The sequence below is a fragment of the Rhineura floridana genome, chromosome 13, assembly GCF_030035675.1.
Source record: "Rhineura floridana isolate rRhiFlo1 chromosome 13, rRhiFlo1.hap2, whole genome shotgun sequence".
NCBI classification, from domain to species: Eukaryota; Metazoa; Chordata; class Lepidosauria; order Squamata; family Rhineuridae; genus Rhineura; species Rhineura floridana.
Genome location: NC_084492.1, coordinates 38,392,821 through 38,413,183, shown reverse-complemented (window position 1 = coordinate 38,413,183; position 20,363 = coordinate 38,392,821). Strand labels below are relative to the sequence as shown.

Genomic DNA, 20,363 nt, shown 5'->3' with positions numbered 1-20,363 from the left:
CACACGCTTGCCATCAACCAACATGCCTGGGGTGCCTGGGCGCTCCCTCTCTATGATCCGCAGCAGGGTTGGCAGCTAACGCTGCCACATTAAGGAGGGGCCCCTGAAGGGCTGTAGGGCCCTCAGCCAGGACCTGACCTGGTGCCCTCTGGGGCCAGCCCTGATGGTGTGGATCTTTCCCTTTCAGAGCCTACTTTGCCACCCTCATGTGTGCGGCTTCCCCTAATCAGGGGTAGGCAAGATTGTGCCCTCCAGATGTTGTTGGCTACAGATCCCATCATCACTGACCATTGGCCGTGCTGGCTGATGCTGGTGGGAGTTGCAGTCCAACAACCTCTGGAGGGCACCACATTGGCTATCCTTGTCCTAAGTGATGCTGCAACCCCCCACCGGAACACTGAAGCCTTGTGACATTTGGTTGTCCCTTGCAATGCCGTGCTCAGCAGTTAAATACCTCAAAGAGAAAACAACATTTTTCTAATACAACCACCATCACCACTTCTTCTTCCAGGACAGGGATGGCAACAGGAGAGGGGTGCACAACAGTTCCAAGGCTTGGTTGAAGAGGTGCCTGTGCTACCTGTCCCTGTCTATGCTCGCCTTGTGGAAGCACAGCCCTTCCATGCGCCAGGGCCACGCCTGCCGATTCTCCCACCGCCTGCCTGCAGCCTTCAGAGCAGAGCAGCTTCCTTCACCCAGGGGTCCTCCAGATGTTGCTGGACTGCAACTCCCATCACCCCTGGCCATTGGCCATGCTGGCTGGGGCAGATGGGGACCGGAGTCCTCCAACGTCTTTGGAGGGCACCAGTCTGGGGAAGGCTGGAGGAGAGAGGGTCCGGCTCACCTCCCAGCCGATCTCTCTCCCCATTTGTCTCTTGCTTCAAAAGCAGCAAGCTGTGGCTGGTGGAATGCAGAGGGCCAGTTTTCAAGGGGGGGGTGCCTTCTTTCTCCATTTGCAATTCTATTAAGAGTGGGGAGCAGGGGATATTGGTACCTGAGGTGGTGGTGAAGCAAAGGGGGAGCAATGAACAAGGTGGTGTCTCCAGTCCCTGGTCCCCTAATTACTCAGCTCAGACCAATGAACAAGCTGAACCCGGTAACCTGAGCGTCACCTGACCCACCTTGGCCTATCAATGCAAAGGGGCTTCCTTGACTGGTGTGGACTGTCCCTCTGCAGTTCTCTCCTTTGACCAGAGCTGGGTGGTGGCACACATCCCTGACTCCTGTCCAGCATCCCTTAGGTCACCAGTCTGAAACTTGGTGTGGGGCTCCAATCCTGACAAACTCCTTTCCAGGCTCAAAAATGTAACTCTGGCTAAAACAGAGTGCGAGGACAGATCTGAGTTCCTGGAATGCAGCTCAGTGATAGCTCAGAGTCCCTGGCATCCCCAGATAGGATGGAATGTCCCCTTCCTGACCCCCTGGGGAGTTCCTGCCAATTGGTATAGACCACACTTAGGACCACACAAATGGTCTGACTTGGTATCAGGCAGGTTCCTATCTTCCTCTGTATCTCTTTGTGCTAGGAGAGGTAAAGCAAGGACTTTATGGGGAAGTGAGGGAGAAGCCAAGCGGGGAGTATTCAAAGCGCACTGAAATACATCTTCTCTTTCTTGCTCTGGGCAGATGCCGGTGCCTGCTCCACAGCAGGCAAGTCCTTCTCTGCCCCTTTAGGTGACGGTTGCCTCTTAGCCTTGAGGTGACCCTGCTGGTGGGCGCTGCCTGGTTCCTTCTCCACACTGTAGCTGCTCGAAGCTGTGTACAAGCTGCGCCGTTGATGCTGCCCCACCTTCCCGCACTTGCAGAGCTTCTTGAAGGCGAGGCGGAACTTCTGGGACATGAGGTTGTAGATGACGGGGTTGATGGCGCTGTTGGCATAGACGCAGACCCGGCAGAAGAGGAGGAACCAGCGGTCGAGGTAGGGGTGCTCCATAAAGGAGTTCACCAACACCAGCGTCCGGTAGGGCATCCAGAGCAGGGCAAAGAGGACCACCACCACGGCCAGCATCTTGGTGACCTGCAGAGGAGCAAAGAAAGAGCTTAAGGGGATGCGACAAACTAACAGAGGAGAAGGAGAGATCCATCTCGTGCCCATTCATCATGCATGGTAGAGGCTGGGCAGCAACTGCAGGAGAAGGCTGTTGCCCTCATGCCCTGCCAGAGGGCATCCCGGAGGTACCCTCTTGGCTACTGTGGGAAGCAGCTCACTAGAATACATTGCTTTTTGTGTCCAATCCCATTCTTATTTTCTTAGAGCCTGGGGGCAAGAATCAGCCCTTGCACCACCATTTTGCCATTGTTGCCTTACACCTTCACCTTCTCCTGTATACCCTTGGAGAGATGGGCTGCAGGGCCTTTCATTGGCTCTCCTAAAAGACCAGCAGCCTTTGGCTCCTCCTCTCCAAATTGTTCCATTCCAGCTGGTCACCACAAGAGCTTTATAATTACAAGCTTGTTTTCCTCTCCTCCCTCCCAAACTCTTTTCCTTTTGTGTCGTGTCTTTTAGAATGTAAGCCTGAGAGCAAGGACTGCCTTATCACTGATATTTGGAAGCCTTTCTCAGCTGAAGAGTGATGTAAAAATACCTTAAATTGAGCAGGTAATTTTAGCATTGTGGCATCAGCTTTGTGGAATTCTCTTTCCTCAGAAGTGAAGCAATCCCCACTATTGTTACATTTTCAACATTTGTTGCAAACGTTTTGCCCAAGCCTTCCCAAATTAGTTTTTTTCCCTTCTGTCATTTTAAATTCTTGTTGGCTTTTATTTATTAAAACCAGTGACGGCTGGTGGCTCCATGTCAGTGAGCAGTGGAATCTGCTGTGGGTTTTAGCCTGAACTTTCAAGGAGCTGTGCAGGGTGCTTAGTTTGGACTAAAACCTGGAGCGGATTCCATTGCCCATTGACATGGAGCCACCAGTGATTAAAACTGTTTTATGATCTGTATTATGTTTTATATTTTATTTCCATATACTACTCAAGGATTCTCTGAATGCAGAGGGGTTTATAAATGCATAAATCCTGAAACAAGCAAGCAAGCAGGTAGGAGCTAGAGAAGTATTTTTCAGTTTCATCATCAGCAATGGTGGGGGAGGGCGACTGTCTCCTGGGCAGCTTCTGTTCTGGATTCTCATTTCAGCCTTCCTTTTCACACCAGGATTCTTTCCAAAGAATTAAAACAGTGCTGAAGCAATCACCACAGAGCAATGCTGATGACAGCTCCAGGAATCCTTCTGGCTCCTCAGCTGGCAGTCAGCCGTGGTGATAATTCGATTCAATGCAAAGCCAATTGGTTGGCACGATGAGCAAGACAAAAGTTGGCAGTAGGAAAGGGCAAGTGACACATCATATAGGCAATTATTTAAAAAGGACTCTGCTGGGCTTGGGAACCCACGCATTATTATTTAGAAATCCTTCATCCCTCCTATCTCAGCTAGGGATTTTTCAGTGGTGAGGCAAAAGTGTTCTGTCCGTGCCCAGGAGCACATTCCAATTCCTTATACTCAACCACAGTTATGAAGTCTTCTCTCTCTTTTTATTCTTTTTACTAATATTCATGCAGAAATTATTTGTTACTTAGTAATCAATAAACTTTAAAGTACTCAATATCACAAGATCAAAATACTCTATATCATATGCATCTTGATTCAGCAATGTGAGGGTAGTTCACTTTATACAACCTGATTGGTCACAATGGGTGGTATTCAACACTAGTCCTACTCAGAGTAGACCCATTGAAATTAATGGACAAGACTAGCTTTGGTTCATTAATTTCAGTGGATCTTCTCTTAGTTGAATACAACCCAACATTTCATCTTTTAATCATTTTACCATAGCAGTTCCATTAATCATTCTGAATATGTCAAAATTCTGTAAAATTACTGAAATCTTCAGACAGGATGCTTTTGGTAGTTCCCCATGCCCTTGACATTCAGTCAATCTTTACCATAAACCATGCCTTTAGTGTGGCAGGCCCTGCCCAGTGGAACTCCTTGCTAATAGAAGTTGAGCCTACTTTCTTTCAGACGTCTTTTACAAAATGTATTGGCTAGATAGGCTTTTGGAATGTGATTTTTTTACCAGCTATTTTTATTAATATGTTCTTGGTGCTTTTACTGTTGTTATAGCATTATGTTTTTATCTTGCATGCCACCTTGTTATATTTTCTATGGTAGCTTAGGTTATAAATATTAAATAAATAAACTTATTTTTATTTCTATCCTGACTTTTTAGGATAATATTCTCACAAGGAAAATTTATTCCTTATTTTTTTATCTCACATGTCATTACTGAAATTCTTGAGTTCAAGTTAGACTCTGAGTCTATGGGCATCTGGGGGGGCAGTCCCCCCCTCTATGAGCCATAATTCCCAGAATTTCAATTTTCATTTTTTTTTCATTTTTCATTTCTCAAGCAACTCTGTAGCACTTGTAGAACACCAGTTGCAAGACAATAATGTCTGTTCTGTTTTGTTTATTTGTTTTGTGAGAAACTAGCCTGGTTCATTCAGTGTTTTTAGCCAGTGAGTGAAATCATAGCAATGGCTGACATTTAAGAAAGCAGATCGAGCTGATTAGATAAAATCAGAGCAACAAACCATTATTTGGAGAAGGAACTTCTGGCTTCATTTTAAGCCTTTTAATTTGGTCTTTCCTGATGGAGACATGATTGCTGCCTCATTGAAAACAATTCAGAAATTCAGGATTTAAAGTAGGTGTATGTCTATCCAAAAACAAAAGGTAACAGCGAAGAGGAAAGTTTGTGATCTTCCTACCACAGGCCAAAAATTAGAGGGAGGGGGTGTCCTGAGTTTGTATATATTTTTAAAATGATGCTGTCACTGCAGATTATTAAATCTATTATGGAGATATGGCAGAGACTGTGGGTTACTCCAGCCTTATAGAATAGGCTAGTATTTTTATACTTGATCTGCTGGGGGAGGAGAGTGGCATGAGAGTGGCGTACAACCACCCTCAAGTGCTGTTATCCTGGTGTGTTGGAGTATTTTATTTTATTTTTAGGGGAGTGCACTGTGGGAAGGGGCTGTGGAGTTGATTGTAGCAGCAGTGTGGTTCATTAAGGGTTTGGGAGGGGTGGAAAAGGGAGCCAGAGAAAGAATTGAGGGCTTCAGCTGTGAGTGGAAAGACGCTGTCTGGATGCCGGGTCTAGATTAGGGTTGCCAAGTGAAACAAGGACAGGGCCCATGCATCTTTAAACCTTGGATAAAAGAGAGGATTTCAGCAGGTGAAGCTTGCATGACAGTTTCCTATATTTCCACCCTACCATAGATCAAGGGTGGGCAGACTTCAGTTTTTCTCTAGCTTAAAAGCAGTGGTGGCTTGTGGCTCCATGTCAGTGGGGCAGTGGAGTCCGCTCTGGGTTTTAGTCCGAAAGTTTAGAGCAGGACAGCTCTTTAAAAGTTCAGACTAAAACCCGGAGTGGATTCCATAGCCCCACGGACACAGAGCTACCAGCTGCCACTGCTATCTACGGGCCCTTCCAGGCATTCTTTTTATTGTGCCTTCGTGATCATTTGTGCTCATGGTGTTCTCGGGGCAGCGATATGCAATCCTGCTTTCAATACTGTTTGCACCTACAGAAGCTTTTAGGCAAACATATTGCTTTGATTCCAGTCAGAGCATGTCCTGTAACTTTCTGCTGAAATCCTGTAACTACAGATGTTGTGGTTTGCTTATTTTTTTATTTTTATCTCACTTTTACGGTACTGTAGTTCAAGAGTGCCCCTCTAGATGGCAGTAACACAATGTCACTGGGGAAGCATTGGAGAAGAACTAGAAAAGTGGGATTATGTCCGCATGGTCCAGCATGAATCCACACCTAATGCACGGTTGTGGTATCAATGACGCATTGCAGAAACACCTGCGAAAAAGCCTGTCTGGAGGGACCCTATGTCACCAAGTTCCCTGGACTGCTGTGATTTTGGATTTCTTGCCAGTGGGAATGGTGCCCTCTTCTGCCCCAAGGCTGATCCTGCCCACCCATCATCAGCTTCCTTTTGGCGGCCATGGGAAACTTCCAGAGGTCTCTCTGAACTACCTGCTTCCTGGAGGAGATGGGCACTCTGGCTCTTGAGCTGCCGGCCTTGCTCCGGTTGGCCTCCATACCATTCTTCTCCTTGCCACTTCGGTCTTGCCAGCGTTCAGTGAGGGCAGTGGGCTGTTGTGAGATGGGGCTGTGGAAGAGGACCCTCCCAATGAGACCATAGAGCACCATGGCGAGGAACAAAGGGGTGACGAAGAAGAGGGCAAAGTCGAGGAGGTAGATGGGCAGGTAAAGGTTGCGGGAGACCTTGTAGCCGCACTCCAGCTGCCGGCTTTTGTTGACGGCGATGTCCACCAGGAAGAACCAGAGCATGCAGTACAGTGAGGTGAGGAGCCACATAAACGCGATGATGCGCTTGGCACGTGACACCGTGCACATTGTCTGTGCTTTCATTGGGTGGCAGATAGCAATGTACCTGGGAGAAAGAGCAGGCGACAGAGAGGGGGGAAAGTTACTCAGGAGTTAAGAAGTAACACTGATCCAGAACAGCAGCAAGCCCATCAGACCTCCCCATTCGACTTGTCAAGTTGTTTGGGCCAAGCCATGCCCACCTGCCCTACACTGCATGGCATATATGGGCATCACATTGACTATCCCTGCTCTAGTCCACATCCTGTGGCCCCCCAGATATTTCCAGACTCCAGCTTGCATCCTCCTTGAACATGAGCCATGCTGTCTGGGGCTGATGGGAGCTGGAGTCCAATGACATCTGGAGGGCACCACATTGGCCACCCCTGGACTGGTAGAATGGAGGTGCTCCTCAGCACCTTTCCTTACCTTTCCACAGTGAAGGCAGTGATGGAGCAAGATGAGGCATTGATGCCCAAGTACTGGAAGTAGGTGATGCCAAGGCAGCCAGCGAACCCATAGATCCACGTTCCTGCCAGGCTGTCGGAGATGTTGGGAAGACCAGCAGCCACCAGAACCATCAGGTCGGCCAGAGCCAGGCTAACCAAATAGCAGTTGGTGGGAGTCCTCATGTCACGGGTAGTGAGGACCACCAGCACCACCATAACGTTGCCAACGATGCCAATTCCACAGACGCCCAACACCAGGAAGATGGAGATGACCTTGTATTCGAGCAGGCCCAGCGTGCCATCGCCGCTTGCCAAGGAAATGTTGGTGGGGCTGTCCAGCTTGCTGCTGATGTTCTCCATGGCCAGATGTGGAGCGGGGAAGGTTTGCAGGTTGTTCAGGGCAAGGGGGGTGCAGTTTTCACAGAGCAAAAGTGTCTTCTTTCCTCTTCAAACACATCACCAGTTTCAATCAGCCAAACAGCAAAGTCCTGAAAAGACACAAATCAGACCAGTAAAAATGGAAACATACCAGAGGGAGGTGGCCATGTTTTTTTTTAAAGTTACAGGTTATGAGAAAATTATGGGGTGCAGAAGTTCCATTAGAGGGGAACCTCTGGCCCATGGTCCAAACTTGGCCCACCAGGCCTCTCCATTTGACCAGCGAGGCCATTTTGGGGATGCCACACCCTCCTGCCCTGCACCTCACATCATACATCAGGTGGAGGGCAGCTATAGATGGGGCTTCAAAGGAACAATTGGGAACATAAAGGGGACTCCAGCCTGTTCTTGTGCCAGAGCATGCGGCCAAGCACCCATCAGTTGACAGGAGGGATAGGAGCCCACCTTGCTCAAGGAGGGGGATAGCAGTTTCCATTCAATGGAAACTCTCCCTCCCAGTGTTGTGCTTTAGAGACACCCAAGGGTGGGGAGGCTTGCAAAGCCCTTTGCAATCCAGTCCCCCCCCCGTGCTTCTCCTTTGCACCTCCGACATCCAGGAGAGAGCAGCAGAGGTGAGAGTGATGCTACTACCCATAGAAACATGCTTGCATATTGGGTGGTGAAGCTGGTTAACTCTGCAATATGATTATTGTTGTTGTTGTTGTTGTTGTTATTATTATTATTATTAGCAGTAGTAGTAGCAGTAGTATATACCACTCAATGCCAACATACAAAAGTAAACATGTTTGCTCTTAACTAATTTGCTGGTGTGTGTGATGTCGCCCAGCTGGCATTGACCCATGACAGGGCCTTCTCAGTGGCAGGTCCCCATTTGTGGTATGCCCTCCCCGGGGAGGTGCATCCGTCTCCCTCATTACTCACATTCAGGAGGAATTTTAAACCATTCCCATTCATCCAAGAGCTTGGCAGCTGAAAGATCCCCAGCAACCTCAACTTTATTTGCTGCGAGGGTATGTATGTGGCTGTTTTAAAATGATTTTAGATGTGCTTCAAATTTTGAAATGTTTTAGGTATTCTTAATTGTTTTTCAGTGTTTGAAATAAGGGTGGTTTGTTTTGAAAATTTGTATTTTAATTGCTTTGTTGCTTGCCACACCAGGCTCCATTGGGAGGAAGGGCAGGATAAGAAATATTGGGCATGGGAAACCTTTTTCATCCCAAGGGCACAATCCTTTCTGGGCAACCTGCCAGGGGGTGCATCTTGGTGGTGGTCAGGGCCAGAGGCAGAGGGTGGCAGAACAATGAATGTCAGTTTTCCCTTTGTGACATTAGGCTAGTTTCTACATACGCTCCTCTCTACCCTTCATCCAGGGCAGCATTCTCAGAGTTCAAGGCACTTGGAATATTAGGCAGGCTACTAATGCTCTACTATCTTTTGAAGACTTTTCTTTTTCAACAAGCCTTTTAAGTTGAGAGCTATCCCAGTCTGTCTCTGTGTCAGATTTGCTTAATATGTTTTTAATAATGTTTTTAACCCTTTTAAAAAAGTTTTAAAAATATTTTTGACGCTGTTTTGTCTTAATGTATTTTAAGATTTGTTTTTATGATGTTTTAAAGTGTTTTTAGTGCCTTGTTTGCCGCCCTGGGCTCCTGCTGGGAGGAAAGGGGAGAATACAAATTAATTAATTGATTAATTAGTTAATTAATTAAATTCACTGAAGGGCACATTCAGGCAAAAACACCCAAGATCGCTAGGGAGGGGATGAACCCCAGGGAGAGTTCTGAGGGCCACGTTTGGCCTCCAGACCTGTGATTCTCCTACCCTTGAGATAAACAAACAAACTGCAGGTAAAGATTTGGGCCCCCACCGACTCTGAGGTGCTGGGAGTCCAGTGATTGTGACGTGGGACTCTTAAAGGACTTGCTGCCGTTCACACATGACTGCCTCCCTCCTCCTTTCACCAGCTTTAATAAAAAGAAAAGATAATGACGAGCTTTTCCCTTCCAGAGCATATCCGTAACAAGCCCAGGGTTTGTCTTTTTATGGTGAAGCTCCCATTCTTGCCTTCCCACACGGCATGGCCCACAGGCAACAGATGAGATGCAGGCCGTGCCGTGCTTGGCTGACATTGCCAATCAGCCTGATTTGAGCAACAGCCACCAGCCCAGGGGAACAGGCTTCTGCATGCCCATCGCTCTGCCAGAGATGCCCCCATGTACCCAGGGGTGTCTGCAGGGAAGGAAACCTTGCAGCCCAGGGAGCTGTGTCTGGTTCTCCTGAGCTGAAACCCTGATGCATTTAAATGTAATTGAATAGTGAATTGATTAATCCATTAAAAACCAGATAATTGACCAATTTAGAAACCTTCCATTGGCTGTCAGCCCCGCTCCTTATTAGACTTTGATGCCTTTCTCTCTCTCTCTCCCTTTCCCTTCGTGCTGCCTTATCTCGAAGGAAGCTACACTCTTTGTGTACTGAGGAGGAATTTGAATGGAAAGGCTGCTTCCTCATGATCTTAACTATCACTTTTCTGCTCTCTTGCAGGACTCTAAGCATAATGTGCAGAAAACATGGCTGCAGGCAGCTCTTCAGATGCAGGAGGACAAAGTCTGCCTCTGGTTAACTGCATGCCCACCATGCCTGGTACCCAGCTGTCTTATAACCACCAACTGACTTCAGGAGCATTAGCCCAATTCAACATGCACCTGGCCCTCCATTCCGCCACATCTGAACAGTCTCGTCCAATTTTGTTCTTCCTCTGGCATCCAGGTGATTGGCAGCATCACAGATTCCTAATGTGACCTGCATTATTCTCTCCATGTGACCACAGCCAAGCTTTGGAGATAATGCACCACAGCTAAGAAAGGAAACTCTGGCTACGTAAACACCATACATACATAAAGCACATCTCCCCCGCAAAAAAAACCCCAGAATCATGAGGACTGTAGTCTACAATTCCTAGCACCTTCAACAAACTACATTTCCTATGATTCGGGGGGGGGGGAGGTTAGATGTGTTTTAAACGTATGGTGTATATGCAGCCAAAGGTGCACACATTTCCCCTGAAGTCGAACCTTTGCCTGTCTTCCAGGTATCTATGCATTCATTCATTCATTCATTCATTCATTCAATTAATATCCCTCGCTTCCTCCCAAAGGAGACCAGAGCGACAATGGGAAGAGTGATGAATGTGGAAGTAGTGGGCAGGTGAGACCATGCCAAAGGGGGGGAATGCCAAAGATTTGGGCTCATTGGTCCCATCTTGGCTTAACGTGCCCAAAAGACGTCCTTCCTCCTGATGCTGCATTCCTCTCTGCTCCCTTTCTCTTTCTCTTTGTGTGTGTATGTGTGCGTGAATGGCTGATAAAGACAGATCAGTGCACCACAGCGGGGGCTGGTAGCTCCAGTGTCAGCAGGGCAGTGAATCCGCTCCAGGTTTTAGCCTGAACTTTCAAGGAAGAGCATTGGACAGCTCCTTCCAGCACCTTGGACAGCTCCTTGGAAGTTCAGACTAAAACCTAAAACAGGAATGGAGGAACGTTAAGCCCAGAGCCTGGATGAGGCTGCAGTATGTGACAGAGGTCTGTGTTAGAAGGATGCATTCAACATACCCCTCACAGGCAAAGTGTCAAAGAGGAGAATTCTGACAGGAGCTTAATCCCATGGATATCCACAGCAACTTAGGTGCAAAGCATTAGCGGTCACCTTGCCAGCTGTGCTTTACCTAAAGTCCCGCTGCAAAAGGACTGCGGGTGAATTTGTGGGCTCTTCGCCGTGTCCCCTGAAAACTGTTTGGTCCTCCTCCTCCATATCCATCAAAAATCCCCAGAACGCCTCTCTTTTTTGCTTTGGGATGGGTATACTACTACACCCATGACTGAGCCTGTCCCCTCTGAAGCCTTTTAAAAAAATGTAAATGTACTGCCTTCAAGTCGATTCCGACTTATGGCGACCCCATGAATAGGGTTTTCATGAGGCTGAGAGGCAGTGACTGGCCCAAGGTCACCCAGTGAGCTTCACAACTATGTGGGGATTCAAACCCTGGTCTCCCAGGTCCTTGTCCAACACCTTAACCACTACACCACACTGGGTCTCCTGAAGCTTTTACACCTTGAAATTTATTGGATCATCTCATTGAGGGAGATGGACTGCAGCTCAGAGCCCCTGCTTTGCATGCAGAAGGTCTCAGGTTCAGTCCCCACCGGCATCTCCGGGTAAGGCTGGGAGTGTTCCCTGCTTGACATCCTGATGAGCCACTGCCAGTCAGTGTAGACAATACAGCGCTACATGAACCAGTGATCTGGTTCAGTATCAGCCAGCCTCCTGTTTTATTTATAAAAGTATTTCTATACGGCCATGTTGTAAAATAGCAGGGCAGCTGACAACGTTAAAGCCTAACTAAAATAAAATAAAAAATACAGATTATCATTTAGGCGACTGGCTAATCAAAATCAAAATCAAACAGCTGCAAAGGCCTGTCATATGTATTTATTATATTTTTTACAGAAGTATTTTAGGGGATGGGTAATAGCTCAGAGGCAGAGCACCTGCTCTGCGTGCAGACGGCCCCAGCTTCAGTCCTCGACGGCATCTCTGGCTTAGGGCTGGGAAATACTGAAGCCCTGGTGAGCTGCTGCCAGTCGGTGCAGACAACACTGAGCTGGACGGCGCAACTCTGGTTAAGACAGTTCCTGTCTTCTTCAGCTGGTCTGCAACAGACTTTCTCCTAAGCAGGCGCGTAACCACCACGAAGGGGATCGGATAGTTCTTCCCTCCCTTCCTCTTCCCAAAACTCATCGCCTTATTTATTTATTTTTAAAGCCGCCAACTAACTTTTCCTGCGTGACTTACCTTCTTCCTGTTTTCTGCATCGCGCTCAGATCCTGCAGACCAGAGCAACGGCTCCGAAGCAGAGAGAGCTCCAGGAATGCAGGCGCATATCTTCCCTCTCCTTCCCGCTCTGCGCGGTCCGGCTTTGCCAGCGCGGCGAGGACGCCTCGCTCCTCCACAGTACCTCGCCTTTTGTTGTTCGTTTGGCTGGTGCCGGTTTTTTGCTCGCAGATGCAAGCGGGTTGGAGGGGGGGAGACTCCTCATCGGCTGATGTAACTCCAGTCTGGTCGCCTAACCTAAGAGAGGAGAGACCCATCTTCACAGCCGCCCTGGAAGAAATGATAACCAGGGTTGCTTATTGAGTAGGGCAACATAAGTGCGGATGGGGGGGGGGGGGCAGATGAAAAGAAATGCCAGGGCTGTGTAGTGGGTTTTTAAAAAAATGCATGTGGTGTTGGTCAAATGGGGGATATTTTGACAACTGTCACCAGGTGGACCTTCATGCCTTCCTGCTGCCAATGCTTGCAACTTTCACGACTTTAGATCAGCCTTCCCCAAGACCTGGGTTCAAATCCCCACACAGCCATACCCCCTCTGAACACCACTTACCATGAAAGCTCTGTTCATAGGGTCGCCATAAGTCGGAATCGACTTGAAGGCAGTCCATTCTCCATTTGCCACAAGCTGGTGCCCTCCAAATGTTCTGGGCTACAATTCTTATTGGCCCCAGCTAGGGCAGATGGGAGTTGGTAGTCCAAAACATTTGGAGGGCACCAGGTTGGGGGAGGCCACTTTTGATCCACCCCAAAGTGCAGAATGTTGTGTTGTTTGCTGAGTCCTGGTTTGTGACCTTCTCTAAGGCACAAAGAGGCGCCTGTTACTTTTGGATGGGCGATATGGGGATGCAGTGTTTTGACCTCTCTGTACTGTCAGGCAATGGCTGTGGAGTAATTTGGGAATGCACGTGCCACCCAAGAGGCCTGAATTCATTCCTTGCCCTGCCACAGACTCTCTCAGCAACCTTGGGCAAGTTGCCACGTCTCTGATAACAATTCAGTTACACACAAGCACACACACACACCCCTTCCATTCTTACTACCAGCTCTTGGTTTATTCATGGGTTTCAGGACCAAATCTGGTGAAAAGAAAGGAAAATGACCCTAGTGAAAACAAGGTCTCTTGAGACATTTCTCTTTCATTCCAGGACAAAGGCTTCTGCAAACAATAGCCCAGCTGGAAGCTCTGGGAGGGAAAACTGAGTTTTCATTGAACAATATCCCAAACAAGTGGGAGCAGCAACAAAATGTTGCAGGCTTCCAGCTAGCCAGTCATTCCTCTGTTTCAAGAGACTTCATTCAGTCCCCTCTGGCCTTCCAATTTCTCCCCTCTAAATAGTCTATCAGCATGCTCAGTCAGTGTTGCGTTCATACATATTGAGTGAACTATGCAGTGTCCCTTTAAGGAGCATGTGGCCTCCAGACCCCTTTTCTTGCCTTGCCTTAGACTAGGAGAAGCCCTGCTGCAGGCCTGAGTTACACTCCCTGCCAAGGAACTGTATATATAACCTTGTAAACCAACTGCTCACATTATCACAACCAGAGCGGAGCATTAATTCAGTCGTCGTGGTTCAACTGATAACACAAGATGTACATTTTCTTTTTTACAGGAGCAAACATTTAAATTGCATAAATGCAAATATATAAGTGAGATGCTGAGTTTTTGTACATGAAAAGTGAGCAAGGAATTGTGGGGTTTTCAGAGTTATTGCTTTCTGCAAATGTTCCTGACTCAACAGCCTTGGCACATCTGCTATCTTACGCTCACCTTCACTTGATTAGGTGCTCTGGCAGAGCAGTGGGATTCACATTCTGCGTGTCTCTAGTACTTCAGGGAAGAGCTATAGGTCAGCGGCAGATCAGCTGCTTTGCATGCAGAAGGTCCCAAGTTCAATCCCCAGCAGCATCTCCAGGTAAGGCTGGCAATGAGAGCTGCTGTCACTCAGTGTAGACAACACTGAACTAGCTGGACCAAAGGTCTGAGCAATAAGGGAGTTTCTTGCATTCTTATGTAATGTCATGGAAAGGTTGCTGGGCTGCTGTCCGCAGTTGTAGTGCTGAAATTGCTAGCATTCATCAGTCCTGTCCTTTAACATTGTCAGGCTTGTTCTTGAGTCAATGGATGGCCCATTTGCCAAAGCAGCTTTGGAAAAAACAGGAAGCAGGAAGTCATGTTTCTGGGTTTATGCAGGTCACATGTGCAATGCACATTTCTCTTAGGCCTTAAAACAGGCACCCCGTTAGTCAGAGTTAAGCCTTTGAAGCAAAAGCCCAGGAAATCTACCCAAGAGTTACAGCCGGAGAGATGAGCCTTGGCTAGGCAAACTCCCTGCCCAGACACGAAGCCTGTCTGGCCCTTTCTGTTGAGGAGATCCAACAGACAGCCTGGTAGGGCAGAGCCCTTCAGGAAGAGGTTTCAGCCGGCGGCTCTGGTGCTATGGAACTAGGGAGAGATGCTTTTTTCTTGCTAGGGCCCACAAAAGGAGGGAGGCTCGCCCTGACACAAGGCAAAGGCAACAGGTTTATTTTGTATTTGTGCAGCAGCCAAAGGAGCAGGAAAGCCTCAGCTGTTGTTCTGGATAGTAGTTTGAGCTGAGAGGTACTGAGGCAATTCCACTGTTGGAGATTGGCAATGAAGGTTTCTGTGGATTAACATGAAATTTGTGCAAAGCTGAGATAGCAATGAGGGTGACTCACCTGCAGGCCTGTTACCAGGAGGGGGGGGGGAGAGCGATTGACTGCTTCCATTGAGGATCACTCGTCTGTGCATCCCCCACGTTGCCTCTGTTCACATTCAAAGGTTTCCTGGCAAGCAGCCCACTCCTCAGCTCATTAATCCAGCATGCTTGTATTTAAGCGACAGCCATCCCATCTATTTACTCAAAACTTTCAGCAGTGGGACAGTGGAATATGCTCCAGGATTTAGTCCAAACTTTCAAGGAGATGTCCAAGGCACACCTTTTAATACTGTTTTTATCCTTGTACACTTTTTATGCTGTTTGTGCCTGGAAATCTTTTTGGCTGGAAGCACTGCTTCATTTCCAATTGTCCCACAGCTTCCTGCTGAAATCCTGTAACTTGTTATACCACAGATGTTCCGGGAGGGGGGGAGTTGTCCTGTGTCTCCAGCATCCTAGGAGACAATCAGCATGAAAGAGGAGTGTGTTAGCTACTAAGAAGAGTCTTCTAACATGCTTCTTTGTCTTTTCCTGCTGATTAGAGCCAATCAGAGTGAAAGGAGCTGAGTCATCCACTGAGAAGACTCTTCTCAGCAGCAAACACTCTCCCCTTTCATGCTTATTGGCTCCTAGGGATATCTGTTGTTGTGGGAGAAAACATTAGCAAGGGTCTCTCATTCTCAACCCAGCAGCAGAAAAAGGGGGGAGGTCTGGCTGTGACTAACATGCAGGGACACTGTACTTCTGAATTTGCCACTATGCTGCTGCTAATGAATGAAACCAATGATTACAAAAGTGGATCTATGCTACTAGGAAAAGATAAGGCTAGAGTGGCACATCCATTGTTTGGGGAAGGAACTTCTCTGTTCATTTTTTTTTATTTTGGTCTTGGTGGAGATGTGACTGCAACCTCACTGAAAACAAACCAGAATTTCAAGAGTTTAGTATTGCTGTGAAGGGACAGTTGTGTGTCAAAAGCTAACAGCAAAGAGAGAAGTTTGTGATTTTTCTAACTCAGGTCTTATTTTATATAAAATAAATGTGTTTGGGGTTTTCCTTGAATTTCTAAACATTAAACAAAACTGAGAGATCAGCCCTACAAAGAAAGTGACTGTTGTGTCCATTTTGCTGAGAGGAGGGGCGAGCTATATTACTGTACAACAACCCTGCAAGGTAGTGTCTCTAGACCAACCTTCCCCACCCTGGTGTCCTCTTACATTTGGTGTCCAAAACATCTGGAGGGTGCTGTGTTGGAGAAGGCTACCATAGATTATCTATATGGCATTAATTTGTCCTGTTCCCTGTTGAAGCCATCTTAGTGGCCGTTACCACATCTTGCTCCTGCAAACTCCATAAATGACCACTGTGTTCTGTAAAGAAGCCCTGTTTTTTTCTTCATCCTGAATCTATCCTGCTGAACACTTTCATGGGTCGAACTTGAGTTCTAGCAGTATCAGAGAGAAGGAAAACCTTTTCTCCATCCACTTTGTCCACACCATGCATAACTTTATGAACTTCTATGCCGTCTCCTCCAAATGGCTGTTTTCCCCTACTAAACTCAGAAGGAATGGATCCGATGAAAGCTTGCCACTCTATGTCTACAAATGGGTGCATAAGCAAACAAGACAGCATATTTGATTCCTCCATCTGATGTTTATTACTGTTGTTGTTAATTAGATTTATATCCTGCCCTTTCTCCCAGTAGGAGACCAGGGCAGCAAACAAAAGCACTAAGAACACTTTATCACTTCATAAAAACAGACGCTAAAATATATTAAAACCACCATTAGAAACATATTAAAACATCTTCAAAAACATTTTAAAAGCTTTAAAAACATTTCTTTTTTTAAAAGAAGGCTTAAAAACATATTAAAAAGCAATTCCAACACAGACGCAGACTGGGATAAGGTCTCTACTTAAATGGCTTGTTGAAAGAGGAAGGTCTTCAGTAGGCACTGGAAAGATAATAGAGATAGCACCTGTCTCAGATTTAAGGGGAGGAAATTCCAGTGTTGGTGCCACTATGCTAAAGGTCTGCTTCCTGTGTTGTGCAGGATGGACCTCCTGATAAGATGGTATCTGCAGCAGGCCCTCACCTGCAGAGCGCAGTGATCGACTGGGTATATACGGGGTCTTTCAGGTATCCTGGTCCCAAGCTATATAGGGCTTTGTACACCAAAACTAGAATCTTGAACTTAGCCCAGTAGCTAATAGGGAGCCAGAATGTTATTTAATGTTCTTGTTCTTCTTATGCACCCCCCCTGCCCCCTATCTGATTCAAGCCCCATCGGTGCTTTGGGGCAGCTCCACTCTAACTCAGGGCAATGTGGAGCTGCCTCAATCCGCTCTGGCCAAATCCTGGGTCGACTCGAATCAGCCTGATTTGGCTGAGGATCCTAGATTCAGCCACAGCTGGTGCACAGACTGAATGATTGTCATTATTTCTTAAAATATGTATTATGCTGCAGCTGATTATTCTTATGATACTGTGGTTTTTACGGTTTTATTCCTGATGTTTTATTTTGCACTTTATTGTCAAGTGTTCACTGCCCTGAGAACTCTTGCTGAAGGAAATAGTAGTCGTAGTAGTCGTAGTAACCCTCTACTACAAGGTCCCAAGGCACATTACAGCAATATAAAAATATGACATTAAAATCAATTAAAAGACTCAGGTGCTGAAGGATGAGGGTATATTTCAAGTGTCCGTTGTTAAATCTCAGGGCAATACTCAAGACTTTGTAGTAGCCAGTCATTCAAAGCTGATGTAAAATCAGCAATCATATCATGGTCTTTTTAAAAAAATGACTCAATTTACTTCAGTGGTGGATTTGGCTCTGTTTTTCTATATATTTCACTAACAAATTCATAATCTTGACTCTCAGCTCTTGTAACTCATTTCATTCTGATCAAGCCACCAACATGGGAATGCCAGCCTTATCCCAGATACATTTGGGTTTGACTTCTCATGTATTATAGAGGTGTTTTTTTTTTTAAAATTCATTTCAGCTTCTCTTGAGGAGCCAGGAAGAGGGGCCTATAGATCATTCTCAGCAGGCTGCCTTTGATTTGTGGTGGGGTCATTCAGTTTGAAGATTCTGCCTCCCTCATGTTATATCATGGTAAATTCTTCTCATACAGGAAAAGCCTGCATTCAAGGGAGGCCTCAGTAATCCAGAATTAATTGTTCTGGGTTAGTAAATCAGGAGTAAATGTTACCTCCTGGTTTTGTGATCTCAGTTGTTTTTGAGAGAATGACTAGGTATCATGATTATCATCATCTGTTTGTTTTGTATGCCATTCAGGAGGCATCTCAATCCACTCTTATTAGGCAGTTTCCAAAAACAGATTCACACACACACAAGTTTGGAACTGGTCACCTTGTTAATGTTGTTATTATTAACAGTGGGCATTTGGAAAAACAAAAAACACAGTTGTGCTGATAACAAAGTCATACTGGCATTAATAAACCAATTAACATATGTATTGCCAGGAAAGGGGGAGAAATCTATTATGCCAATTCAACCCACAAGTGAATTGAACCTTCAGCTGTTTCAAGTTGTAGTCTCCCTTTGAAGTCCCTTTGTTCCAGAATAGCTTAAGGCCATCACAGAACATCCTGGGAGTTTGAAATGTTCCTCAGCTGGCCTTTGAATACTGCCATTTCTGATCTGTATCCATTTGTGGGCTTTTAGCCTAGAGAGAAAAGGCTCTGCTTGTCCTAACTCTTCAACTTTGCATAGTTGTTGGGTGGGAGCGCCCTCTTCTGTCGCATTTGACAATAGCTCATGTAAAGAAATTCCCTGGTTACACATTTACTTCCTTATTTCCAAACTGTTTTTCAGTCCCATCTTAGCCAGAGCTTGGAAAAGTTACTTTTTTGAACTACAACTCTCATCAGCCCCAGCCAGCATGGCTACTGGATTGGGCTGATGGGAGTTGTAGTTCAAAAAAGTAACTTTTGCATCAGTTTACACACATTTATTTATTTATTGAAGTATCTAAAATCTCTACTTTCATAAAAGTGTATCAAGGCAGTACACAACAACAGCATCCATAAAAACATAATTAACGTCAATAAAACATCAGTTGGACTACAACCTGGGAGACCAGGGTTCGAATCCCCCCATAGCCATGAAGCTCACTGGGTGACCTTGGGCCAGCACTGCCTCTCAGTCTCAGAGGAAGGCAATGGTAAACCAACTCTGAATACTGCTTACCATGAAAACCCTATTCATAGGGTCATCATAAGTCGGAATTGACGTGAAGGCAGTCCATTTCTATTTTCTTACAATGCTGCATAGATCTTTATTCACTTATTTTTTATATCTCTATCCCATCTTTCCTCCAAGGAGCTCAAGGTGGCATACACGGTTCTTCCCCTCTCTATTTTATTCTCACAACAACCCTGTGAAGTAGGTTGGGTTGAAAGAGTCACCCAATGAGTTTCATGGCTGAGTGGGAATCTGTACCTGGGTCTTCCAAGTCCTTCCAAGTCTGTCATTAATATTATATATACATATATATTCTACTAAGGTTGTTATTGTAGCGATAGGTGGCTCTACCAAATATCAATGTGTGGGAGTTGAATGCTCATGCAAGCAACATGTTTCAGCTTTTTGTTTCTTACAGATATTTCCCAACATAAAACCAATGTCACCTTACAGTAATTGATTTTGAGTTTCAGTGTTTAAAAATAAAATATAATACAGAACGAAATTACAATGTACCATTTGTAATTCAGTAATGTGACAGCATTGGTCAGGGGTCTGAGTACTTTTACAAGGCACTGTTAATACAAGTCTGCAAAGATTGACTGAGACACTCCCATGGTCCCGGAACAGTTCAGGCACACAATACTTTCCTAGCTGAATCTGTCCAGGCACCTGGCAGCAGTCATGACTATCTGGCTGCAGAAGAAAAGGAATGGAAGACCACTCCATTGGTGCACCCCAGAGACTAGCAACTTTTGGCTTCGCCTCTCACAAGGGCATAAGAAGAGCCTGCTGGATCAGGCCAGTGGCCCATCTATTCAGCATCCTATTCTCACAGTGGCCAACCAGATGCCAAAGGGAAGCCTGCAAGCAGGACCTGAGCACATGAGCACTCTCCCCTCTTGGGGTTTCCAGCAACTGGTATTCAGAAGCAAACCTTCTCTGACTATGGAGGCAGAGCATAGCCATTGATAGCCTTATTCTCCATGGATTTGCCTAATCCTCTTTTAAATTCATCCGAATAGGTGGCCATCACTGTTTCTTGTGGGAGCCAATTCCACAGTTTAACTATGCTCTAGGTGAAGGACTTTCTTTTGTCTGCCCTGAATCCTCCAACATTCACCTTCATTGGATGTCCACAAGTTCTGGTGTTATGAGAGAGAAATGCTTTTCCCTATCCACTTTCTCCATGCCATGCATAATTTTATACACTTCTATCATGTCGCCTCTCTACACTAAAAAGCCCCAAACATTGCAACCTTTCCTCATAGGGAAGTGGCTGCATCCCCTTGATCATTCTGATTGTCCTTTTCCAAATCTTTTCCTGCTCT

At 46.2% G+C, this 20,363-nt stretch overlaps 1 protein-coding gene across 1 annotated transcript; it reads right to left on the bottom strand.

The window, feature by feature from the left end:
• Window positions 1–733: 733 nt before the first annotated feature.
• Window positions 734–7,217, bottom strand: LOC133369106 (thyrotropin-releasing hormone receptor-like). The gene is made up of 3 exons (XM_061594014.1): window positions 6,838–7,217; window positions 6,055–6,475; window positions 734–2,017 (listed from the first exon to the last, which is right to left on the bottom strand). The coding sequence occupies exons 1-3, from the start codon at window positions 7,215–7,217 to the stop codon at window positions 1,583–1,585; spliced, it is 1,236 nt and encodes a 411-aa protein (XP_061449998.1). The 3' UTR covers window positions 734–1,582.
• Between the last annotated feature and the right edge of the window lie 13,146 nt (window positions 7,218–20,363).

Coding starts and splice junctions, on each gene's coding strand:
- LOC133369106 (XM_061594014.1), bottom strand. CDS start 7,217: ATGGAGAACATCAGCAGCAAGCTGGACAGCCCCACCAACATTTCCTTG. Junction 6,476..6,837: donor ACTGCCTTCACTGTGGAAAG/GTAAGGAAAGGT, acceptor TCTTTCTCCCAG/GTACATTGCTATCTGCCACC. Junction 2,018..6,054: donor CCATCTCCTCCAGGAAGCAG/GTAGTTCAGAGA, acceptor GCTCCTCTGCAG/GTCACCAAGATGCTGGCCGT.